Source organism: Somniosus microcephalus, chromosome 1, assembly GCF_052327205.1.
Source record: "Somniosus microcephalus isolate GS21.2 chromosome 1, FLI_Smic_1.0, whole genome shotgun sequence".
NCBI classification, from domain to species: Eukaryota; Metazoa; Chordata; class Chondrichthyes; order Squaliformes; family Somniosidae; genus Somniosus; species Somniosus microcephalus.
In genome coordinates this window covers 394,558,395-394,570,320 of record NC_140987.1, presented here as the reverse complement: position 1 = coordinate 394,570,320, position 11,926 = coordinate 394,558,395, and the positions used below count along the sequence as shown (strand labels likewise).

The 11,926-nt window shown below is 45.1% G+C and overlaps 1 protein-coding gene across 1 annotated transcript in view; it reads left to right on the top strand.

Moving 5' to 3' along the window:
• The first annotated feature begins 10,204 nt into the window (after nt 1-10,204).
• LOC147125117 (protein Shroom4-like) overlaps nt 10,205-11,926 on the top strand; it is a 129,341-nt gene continuing 127,619 nt past the window's right edge. The window contains exon 1 of the mRNA XM_085997617.1: nt 10,205-10,510. Within this exon, the coding sequence (XP_085853743.1) occupies nt 10,385-10,510 (126 nt within the window). The 5' untranslated portion in view covers nt 10,205-10,384. The remainder of the gene's footprint in view (nt 10,511-11,926) is intronic.

Genomic DNA, 11,926 nt, shown 5'->3' with positions numbered 1-11,926 from the left:
GGAGCAATGGGGGCAAGCTGGCTGATGCCAGGCGCTCGCTGGTCGCCAGAGACACTGGCAGTCGGCCGGGCTGGTACTGCAGCAAGCGCAGCAATCTGGTGAAGGACAGACCGCTGTGCTGCAGCAGCGCGGCGGGTGCCCTGGCGATGCGTGCGTGACACAGCGAGTGTGGCAGCAGTGAGTGCCCGTACTGCCCTGGTCTGTGCCCGCATCAGACCAGCCAGTGTCTGCACGGCACCACTCATGAACTCTCGACTCGCGTCCTGTGATGCCTTGAATTCTGCCCGACTCGCGTCCTGTGATGCCCCGAATTGTTCAACACCCCTGGCCTGTGCTGCCGCGAGTTGTTCGAAACCCCTGGCCTGTGAGTCCCCGAAATTGGCCACACTATGAGCCAGGTACTCAATGGCCCGAGGCAACTGTGCCACAACCCCCATGAACTCGGTGTGGCGACGCTCCGAGTCCGCGGACATTTGATCAAGGAGGCGCACCTCCTGGGCGAGGACCGTCTCCGGACTGGAGGCCGGACTCTCCCTCTGGGGAGAAGGCCGCCCAGCTGGCCGACCCTTCCCGCGTGGCTGGACGCCACTGGGCACAGGAGCTACACCCCCCTGCAACACTTCCCCCTGGCTCTCCTCCAGGCAAGACGTGTCCCCTCCATTGCCATCCCCTGGCACGGATGAGGGTTCCCCCGATGTGCCGCCTTCCTCTTGCTCCTCGTCATCCTCCTCTTCCGAGGGACTGACACTCGCAGCTTCAGGGACCTCCTCCTCACCAGCTGAAAGCAGGAAGGCACAAGAGTAGCTTTAGAGTGAGGACAGGGCGTCAGCGAGGGAGGCATGAGTGGTGGCATTATGCGCATTGGTGGGACAGTGGCAAAGGATGTAGATCTGAAGTGCAAGGGGACCGAGAGAGGTCCAAACGGTCATGTCCTTACCATTGGGGCCCAGCACAGGGTCGGCATCTCCAATAGCAATGGGGCCAATCACCCGGGCATGCATGAGTCGAGCCACGCGCTCCTCCAGGTCACTGAGCTCCTGGAACTGGGAACGGCCTCCCCCGGTGACAGTCCGGCTCTTCAGATTCTGCGCCAGCTTGGCCTGCAAGAGAAAGGACAGCCTCTAAGTACAGTGTGGTGCCCTGTTGGTGTGTGCACTGCCTCCCATGGTGGAATAGCTTGGCCAGTGTGGTGCCCTGTTGGTGTGTGCACTGCCTCCCATGGTCGAATAGCTTGGCCAGTGTGTAAAGTGCAGAAAGTGCTATTGATGAGCATGCCAGTGCCATAGCTGCTGGAGGAGGGCTGGCCATTAGGCCTTTGAGGTCCCTTTGCCCATAATGTGAGGTGCACATGCAAGGATGAGGAGGACACTGGAAAGGGTACTCACCCTGACCAACCGAGTGAGGTCGTTAAACTTCTTCCGGCATTGGTCAGCAGTCCTGGGGACATCGCTGTTGGCTGTGACCCTCTGGGCGATTTCCCTCCAGGCTCTCCTGTACAGCCTCTTGGGAGCCTTCTTGCCACTGTCCGGGCACAAGATCTCTCTTCTCTTCTCCAAACCCCTAAGCATCACCTTCAAATCATGGGCAGAGAAGCGCTGCGCTCGCTCACGGGCCCTCTGCATCGTTGCTGGCACTACTTCTCTCCAGCAGCAGTGTTTAGGCCTAGCTGGAGGGCTGCAGTATCCAGGGCGTGGCAGCAGACCAAGTCGACCCTTCCCCCTTTAAGAGCTGGCCGGCGTCAGGGTGTCTGCTGTCAATCAAAACATGACCGCACCTGCGCTGCGCCCGGCCTCGGCGGTATCACTCTGCACCGCCGGCTTAGCGCCTAAAGAGAGGGGTGCAACGCCAGTTTTAGCGCTCGCCCAAACTCCTTGGCCAAAGCTACTGAATATCGGCGAAGTGGCCTCCACTTTCCGGCGGGCGCAAACTTTAGCGCCCGCCCGACTTTACCGCCCCAAAAGTGGCTATACTGAATTTCTAGGCCGCTATATAAATGCAAGTAGAATCATAGCATGGTTACAACACAGAAGGAGGCCGTTCGGGCCATCGAGCCCATGCCAGCTCTCTGTAAGAGCACTTCAGCTAGTCCCACTCCCCCGCCCTTTCCCCGTAGCCCTGCAAATTTCTTTCCTTCAGATACTTATCCAACTCCCTTTTGAAAGCCGTGATTGAGTCTGCCTCCACCACCCTTTCAGGCAGTGCATTCCAGATCTTAACCACTCGCTGCGTAAAAAAGTTTTTCCTCCTGTCGCCTTTGCTTCTTTTGCCAATCACCTTAAATCTGTGTCCTCTGGTTCTCGACCCTTCTGCCAATGGGAACAGTTTCTCTCTATCGACTCTGTCCAGACCCCTCATGATTTTGAACACCTCTATCAAATCTCCTTTCAATCTTCTCTGCTCCAAGGAGAACAACCCCAGCTTCTCCAGTCTATTAACATAACTGAAGTCCCTCATTCCTGGAATCATTCTCGTAAATCTTTTCTGCACCCTCTCTAAGGCCTTCACATCCTTCCTAAAGTGTGGTGCCTAAAGTAGCTGTTGTAGATATTAGTTGCATGCCACCATGTCTTGTAAAACTGTCCACTTCAGGTCTCAGGGGTATTAATAAGAATTCCTGAATTCAGAGTCTTCCATTAGAAACCCCTGTCCATGACATAGTAAAATCTCCAGTCAGGGGTAACTCTCTGGAAGATGAAAGGAAATGGAGAATATGGAGCAGGAATGAACACAGGTAACTCTCTATGTAGGGTGGAATGGCAAGGAAGAATTTCCAAGAGACGGCTCAAATTGTAAAGCAGAAGATCTGACAGGGTTCCTAGTAAGTGTCAATGTATGCAAATACACATATTGGGAAAGTGGATGAAAATTATTACTTCAAATGGCTCCACTATCAAGGGAGCTTTATTCTAAAAATAAACAGATATCAAAACCAAATTGTCATCATATAGTCCGAAAATTACTGTTCATACCTTTTCTGTATTTGAAATGGTTCATATCTTAGTTGCCTGATAATTCAAGATAATTAATCTGATTTAACATCAAAGAAAGGATAATTGAGGAGTGACCATATCGTCCCCAGTTCCTTGTTTTTCACTTCCTCAACCACAAGAGGAGGTAACTGGTTTTGTATGAGGTAAATGTCCCACATAACTTTCATCAGAGACTCCACTGAAAGTTAATGAAAAGAAAGTATCAGCTTGGCTCAATTAGTAGCACTCCCATCTCTGAGTCAGTAGGTTGTAGGTTTAGGTCCCACTCAAGGAGTTGAATACATAATCCAGGCTGCATTGTCAAAGATACTTTCTATTGGATGCATTGCTAAAATGAATTCCTGTGGTGGTTCCTGAGGGATCTCGCCCCTCCCTATCTCTGTAACATCCACCAGGCCTACAACCCTCTGAGATCTCTGCACTCCTCCAATTCTGGCCTCTTGCACATCCCCGATTTTCATCGCTCCACCATTGATGGCCATGCCTTTAACTGCCAAGGTCCTAAACTCTGGAATTCAATCCCTAAACCTCTCCACCTCTCTACCTCTATCTACTCCTTTAAGACGCTCCTCCATGTTGTTGTTGTTAAAACCTACCTCTTTAACCAAGGTTTTGATCATCTGTCCTAATATCGCCTTGTGTGGCTTGGTGTCAAATGTTGTTTGATAATGCTCCTCTGAAGTGCCTTGGAATGCTTTACCACATTAAAGATGCTATATAAATGCCAGTTGTTGTTGGTTCAAGCAGATGTGTGAAGAGGATCAGGAGTTCGCCCAGGGTCCTGGGCAACATTACTCTCTCAACTAACATCACCAAAAATAGATTACCAAATATTTGCCTACAGAACAGTGACAGTCCTTCAAAGTAAGTTATTGTTACCTTTGAAGTGCTTTGGGATGTAATAAGGTGTTATATAAGTGCAAGTTCTTTCTTTGTAATTAGAATGAGTTTTGATTGTCTCTTCTTATTTTGAAACAGATTATGTATTGTGTAAGTCAAGTATTGTTCTACTAGTTTCTTGTTATGTTTTCCTGCTTCTGCGCTATTATTTTGTAAATAAATATGCCCATTGGTTTAGCCTGAAACATAATGGTATAACATTTTGATATTTACCACCTTTTGAACTAGACAGGGAAGCATGATGGAAACATAGGTAAGACATTTTTTTTCGTTCCATAGACTGTTTTCCCATTGATGGTACACATAAGGGTGCAGGTTTCAGTTCATAGGAGATTCAGTCTGCTTATGGAAACCACTTTATTGCTGTGAACACAAGTTATAAGCATTGGGAGAAAGTCTGAACCATAACAACCAGCCTAAATGTTTTTTCAGTCTCAACCCAGTCCCTGGTAATATAGATCCATAGTGCATGAAAATGTCCTGTCTTGCTAATGGAAACTGCATAAGAATGGCTCTTCTGCCATTTTAGGAAGCACTCTGTTCTGCACATCCATTTAGGAACTCGCTTTTTGGAGGATCACAGAGAAAGATGCTGAACCTACCTTTCCTTTACATGGCCTGTACAAGCTCCACATCACCATGCCATTCAGTATTATCCCACCATTTCAGACCAAGCATGCATTACACAAAACTGGTAAAGCCCAAGTATGTTTTTGCACTAAAAATGTAATTGCATACTGTATTTTCGAGCAGCAATGGGAATATTTTGCATAACCAGTTTAAATGGCATAATGTGGTACTAAGCTTTGCAGGTCTGTGCTGAATCAGTTGCCCTCAGCTTGAGTAACCATTGCCATGCTCGAATTAACCTCAGCACACTTAGAAAGGGAGGGGGAAATCATCCAGGATTTTTGCTCCTGACAACTATTTAATGACCATATTTGGAAAGTGTGCATGTATGATGTCAGGTGAGGACAAGATTGGGCTCGGCAATGAAACTCTACATGGCCAAATAGCCAGTCAACACTCACTGTCTAAATTCATGTATGAAACATCGCCACTGGAGGACTATGGAACTGAACCGTATCAGGAGCCAGCACCTTCGAGAGAGAAGGGGAGAAAAGGGTGTGAAGATTGGAAAAAACAAACACAACTATGTATCTGACCTCCAGCCTCTACTATGAGGAAGTACCTCAAATTGGGTCTGTGTATCATATTTGAAGAATTCAAGCCAAATTGTTGATGACTCAGTTCCTGTGGTTTATACTGACTGCCACTGCCTCAGCGGGATTTCAGTTTATGATCTAACTCTATGGGTATATTAAAAATAAACTGTAATATATTTCAGAAAAAGGTTAAAAAATGGACACTAAATTCACCATATATTTTCTACATTTAGCAACATTTACAAATGAGCAGCATTCAAAATTTTAAACCTACTCTTCAGTGCTGGTGCTTACATTATTTTTTGTTCAACTTTCATCCCTCATCTCCTGAAAGTACTGAGTCATCCTGAGGTAACGTTCCATGAGCACAGGCCTCCAGTAGCTCCCCCTATTTGCAGTTTTCATGTGTTAACCTGGCAATGAATGTCCACAAACTTATTGATAGTGAAGCGTAGCATAGCCTAGCATGTCCTGTTCAAACCAATGTTGTCACATGGGAAGTTTTGAAGCAGCGGGTCACAGTATAGGGATCAGGAATAGAAATTATGACTGATTTTCCCCTTCCTTAGTCTCAGAGACTTAAGAAAATTGATGTGCTGTCACGGCTTCCTTTTCTGAAATTGGCTAACAGCACAGGCCAGGGATTGAAGCAGGGAACATCCTTGTCTGTGATTTGTATATGCGTTGAGTCACTCGACAGAGTAAATACCATCATAAAAGGCAGCTCATGTTCGACTCCCCATTCTGCTGTGTTCCTGCTTTCAGCCACACTGCTGGGGGTGGGGGACAGACAGTGAACAGGATCCAGGTGCATTGCCACGCTGCTCGGAAGGAAAATCAAACAGTGAGTCTTCACCAGGACACTCTATTGTGCTACCTGCTAGACAGTCAAGAGCAGCATTGGCTGTAATCTAAGAACCGGCAGCCCTCTTTGTTGCAGGAGGTCTGTGGTCTGGGAGAGACTAGTAATATGAAAAAACTGGAAGGAAATTAAGTCGCATGTCTTTAGAAAATAAATTATTAATAAACTTATATGCCATAGATACTAGTTCCAAAGGTCACCGAGGACTTTTTAAAGGGCTATCATCTTCACGAAAAAGTGTTTGGAAAGTCTTTATGTGATTGCTTTTAAACTAACAACTATGCAAAATTTGAATTTCATTAAACATATTGAGCCATAATTTGCTGTCAAAATAATGGTGAGGCTAATGGCACACGCCGTTAATTATGCACAAATGCGACAGCAACTTCAGGGGGTTGTTCGGCCCAACTGCCTGCCTCTTTGCCGCGGCCACGTTCGCGCCCGAGTGGCCCTGGAGATGGAGCACGCAGTGTCCGCCGGCACGCTTGAGGCCTTCCGCGACCGGTGGGCACCGCAGGGACTGGAGTGCATCATTACCCCCGGCAACCAAATTTTAATTTAAGTTGTTAAGTTTCATTTCATGTGTTTTTGTTAAGTTACAGTTTATTTGTTTATTGGTTGCACCAAAATAGCTACAGCAACTTCAGGCGAAGGCAAATGTGTGATTAAATGCGGAAATCCAAAAGTTGCTGTCTGAGATCCGCCGCTCCGCCGCTAGCTTCACGAAAACAGCATCTCACTCTCTGCCTCACCCGTTGAAATGCATTGAATGGCCTGAAGTTGCTGTATTTGCACGGTAGATATGAACTGAACTCACCACAGAAAGTTAAATCTTGTCCATTTCAGTCTAAGTATGCTTTTAATGATGTGGTAAGTGTTAATTACTGCCAGTCAACCTCTCTGGCACTGGAAATTAACTCTTACAAGTGTGGAGTCTCATTCCTTTAGGTTTTAATTATTGTTGGCGAGTTTAAAAATGTCCTTTTTTTAACTTTTCCTTTCTGTCTCTTTTTCTCTCTCTCTCTTTTAATCCAATCTTTCTTTCTCTCTATTTATTTCTCTTTCCTGATTTGACATTGAATTCACCCATTCTAATTTACACTTCATTCTCAGTCCTTGCACTGTTAATTTCACAATCCTTCAGCCTCATTTGTTAAGGAGATACACAGTTGCTTTCCCTATTCACTCAGGTCCCAGATGCCCAGTTTCCCTCGCTGCAATGTTATCAGCTCGCACTTTCAGCAACTTGCCACGCAAAAAATTAAAAAAACTTAAACATGCGAGGGCAAGTCTAACTAACGGCAGACACCGTTAGATGTCCTGCCACAGGAAATTATGGTCCATTATCACATACTTGCATGTAATGTCTTTGTTATAAGAATGATGTACAGATCTTGTGGTTCTTCAACTCCCCAGAGAAACAAAATCAACATACACTTTTTCATGGCGGCAGCACCTCTTTAAATCCTATAGCAGAACGCTTAGAGTGTGCAGTGCTTTTAAAAAGCATTGGTATACTTTCTCTCAATCTATTCAGGCACATTTGGACTTGTGCTAGCTCCCAACACCCAGTTTTCAGGCAAGCCTTTCAAATGTACTTCTCAAAAGTAATCCATTGATTGTACAGCACTTTTTGGATATTCTGAAGATGTGAAAGGCACTATATAAATGTAAGTTCTTTTTTTCCATTCAGCTAATACAGGGAAATTGGAATCCTCCTGGATAAATTATAAGGTATACTAGTGTTAGAATGGGGTTCCATAGATGGCTCAACGTTAACAAGGTGTGCCTTCTTCCATTTGAAGTAGTTCAATAATTGTGCTAGTTCCATTGGTACCAAATCACCCTGCTATACCGTGGAGACTGAACCAGCAACAACAGAAAAATTGTGCATGCAAGTTAGTACAAAATCTCTATTGTTTGGGGAAGGACTGTACAAGCCAGTAATATCAAAAACACATTTCTGGTCTATATGGGGTAGGCTGTAAGGTCAGCCCGCCTACAGGCAGACCCAAGATGTTGGATTTGACACCAAATATCATCAGCATAATTTTCCATTGAGACTACCACATAGATTTGCCATGGTACTATGATTATTGGAAGCAACCCTGTAGTATAAAGGGCTATCAGATTGCCCTGTGCCAAGAGGCAGCATTTAGGCCCTGGGATTTTCTTCTTTAGGAAAAAAATAGGCAATGGTGTCAACTCATCATTATTTTTGCTTCCTGCCTATTCTGATTCTCCACTCCTTATGTTTTTCACTCCAACCCTCCTTTCTGATTCATTTTTCAAACGATTTGGTCTGTGGTGCAATTCCAGCATTTTCTATTTTTAGTTAGATTTTCAGCATTCATGGTTTTTAGTTTTTTACCAGTCCTTTATGCCCTCTTCCCAACATGCTTCAGAATTAACTCCCCTCTGACCACTTCATAAATATCCAAGTTCCTCTCTATCTCTCGTGCCTCTAACCCTCAGCTTTTTTGATTTCTTGCCTGTACAGATGCTTCTACCCATCAAGGAAGTTCCAGTGGCCAGAAATTAAGCCACAAACCAAGACTTTCAAACAAATGTGTATGCAGCACTGTTTGTCTGTTGCTGCAATGCACAGCAGATGCTGTAGCTCCTGCACTGTGGAATGTTGCGGAACTGTTTCTCCTTGAGCAGCTCTGTAATATAAAGAAGATACGTGCTGACTTTTTAAAATAAAACTAGCAAGGCTCTACACCTGAAACATTAATTTTTCCTTGATGGATCTGTTGTACATGTGTGTTTCCGGCATTTTTCTGTTTTTAAGTTGACATACGGGACTGAGCTTCCTTATTGTAAATCAAGTAAAAAAAACAAAAACTGTAGATGCTGGAAATCTGACACACAAACTGAAAATTCTGCCAACACACTGCAGGTCAGTCAGCATCTGTGGAGAGAACAGACAACTTAATGTTTCAGGTGTATACCCTTCTTCAAAATATAGGAGGGTTGGCACCTCAAACATTAAACATTTAAAAAATGAAGTTGCTGCCATGGTGGAAACTACTGGGATCTCTTGTATGTTGCGTCACAAGTGGTCCTGCTTCATGTTTTTTTGGATCAGCCAGGTGTTTGCCACATGGAAACCTACCACTATATTTCAGTCTTCAAACCAAGCTACACAGTTTGCTCAGGACTGCCTATTTTCTCCCTGTAGGGACACACCCTGTGCAGAGAACTTAGATGTAGGTTATCAAAACGTGGGTATTGCTGGAATTTAGTACACAGCCCAGCAAAGAGCACTAGTAGGTTTCCTACTGCTCACCAATCCAGGATGTCCCTACCCATAAGGACCTTAGCTTGCAGGGTTATCTGGAAGATGTGGGAAAAATCCCAGCCGCAGTTACAGGTCAACCTTTCCAGATCCCACTAAAGAGCCAGGCTGGCTGATCGATCATGAAACAGTGCCCTGGAGCATTGTGACCTAACTGGCTCAGATACCGATTACTGAGTCTTTCACAGACGGCTGACTTGGTCCCTAGCTGCCATCAACACATTGGAGCCATCTTGGCCCAAAGTGAGCTTGATCACCACCCTCACAAAGGAGGATGGTCACGAGTTGGTCATTAGACAACTGACAGGTGTAGGTTTGAATCCTGAATAGGCAGACAGCCAATACCAGGAGCTCTGACAGGCAGCATGGTGAGCAGCACAACTCACCATCAAATGTAGACCTGATTCTATGCACAGTGAATTACCATTCTCTCAGCTGTGGCATTGTGAGGTGGTGCCAAGTGAAGGTCAGCCACAACCACTCGGGAGCAGAGAAAGATTGGAGGGCGACTTTCCCACCCCTGCATTGCTCTCACATTCCTTCTGGTAGAGGCTCACTACATTTTATGCTTCCCTAATAGCTCAGCAGATTAATGTATCATCCAGTTACCCCAGATTCTTTCTTTATCACAGACTGTTGCCTGTTTAAAGTTAAGCACGTGCCCCCTTTTTAAAGGGGCACAACCAAGAAAGGCTGTAAATTAACAAAAAACTTTAAAAGAAACTTAACAAATCAAACTAAAATTTTGTTTCCTTCTGTGCTGTAAACCATTCTATGATTCTATGAAAATTGGAGAGGAAAATACAAAGTTAGAACACAAGCCTGTGCATTCAGACAGAAAAAATGATCATTTACAAACTTGAAGTATTTGGGATACTTGTATATAGGTTGTAAGAATAAGAAACTTCTGAAACCGATTACTTCCCAGATTTCTACGGGACTAGCAAAACAAGTAATGGGCTAAAACCGCGCTCAGGTCCCAAATTCCCAAGTCACGCCCTTATGCTTTGTCTGGAGAGATGATTGGCTGGACTGGATGTCAATCAAAGAGGAGGCGTCGTGTGTCAATGTCATTTCCGCAATGGATGTACTGTAGCAGTTAGTGGAGAAGGAGAAAAAAATATCAATGGAAATGTGATGGAACTCCGAGTAATCAAAGAAGATTATGGAACGCAGCAGAGAGACAGCCAGCATCCACCAACATGTTCATGTGCAGTTGCAAGGAGGAGCTCCTTGGGGCTTCACTCTTAAAGGGGGGCTGGAACATGGAGAGCCCCTCACCATCTCAAAGGTAAAAAAAAACTTTAAGAGACCCCCCCCCCCCCGTTAAACGGAGAAAGTGCCTATTATTCAACTGCTGCAAAAAGTGGCAAAGAAGATCTCTTCTGCATTGTTTGTTCATGTTTTGGTCAGGGTGACCCATCTCGGAACGGAAAGAGGGAAAAAGTTCAGATATAAAAAGTTCAAATCGAAGTGCAAAATATACCTAAATAAATGCGGTCTTAAATGGTCGGCGTGCATAGCAATTCGTATCCCCGCAGCAATAGCCTGCTGTTGGAAAAGAATTTGGGGAATGCAGTTTAAATTGCATTGAAAAGAGAAAAAAATCTTCTGTAATTCTGGCAGAAAGTTTGCTTTTTTTAAGGATACGATGGGAAAGATGATTTTTTTTTTAAAGAAAAAATACGACCAGGCTACATGACTTTTTTTTCCAAGTAACTTTTTTTCTGGAGGTGCTGTGGGCGTTTGAAGGACATGGTTCCCATTAAAAAGTTGCAGGTTTTCTGCATTTTAAATAGTGTGGATTTTGCTGGGGTTATTGCAAAGGGGTTGTTTTCCACCTTGGGTTGGTGCTTCCTCCCCTGCAGGCAGCAGAAAGGTTTATTTTGGAGCACGGTGAGCAGAGGGGGGGGGGGAAATGTATTACTTGTGTAAATGATTAACAGTCCTCCACCAGCGAAGCTCCCCCGCAGCTCCTGTACTCGGTCATTTCAGAAACAGCTCCGGCTTTGCATGCGACGAATAAAGTATGCAACGGGACTGCGGCTCACGGAGAGTAGTCACGACGCTGCTTTACTTATCGCAAAAGGCGCAAGGAATATGTGCAATTCGCTCTTTTATTAATTATACGAATTTACTGTATTGTTGCTGATTAACCCGTTCAGCCCTCCCCTCCCCCAATATACAGAGCAGTACGGTCCTAGGTTCAATCTCTGCAGTGCGTTGATTTCAACTGGACAGTAGTGAGCCATTACAACCGTTGTTTTAGTCATTGTCGCCAAAAGCCAATGAATGGTCTTTTAATTCTGGGTAAAGGGGGGAGGTAAGAATGTTCGCCCATAATCTACATCATTACATCTTGAGTTAAAGGGGGACTATTGATATTTCGATGAGGGAAAGGGCACTTGGGAACCACTTGTTGGCATGATATCAAGTATGAGCAAACCAAAGATACCTTCTGTTGCATAAGAAGTGACTTGCATGAAACTTTTGGGGAGCAAAACTTTTGAGGCACCCAGGCTGACTGATTTTCTGATGCTCTGTTTTCCACTGTCTAATTACTGTGCTCCAGCTGCCTCTCTGTGTGCCTGGAGCTGTGAAATTTTGAATCGGTGGGTGGGGGGGGAGTCGGTGTTAACTGGCTGTGCATTAGACAACCAGCTCGAACTCGCCACCACCTCTATTGACCCCTCCACTGCCTCTGATT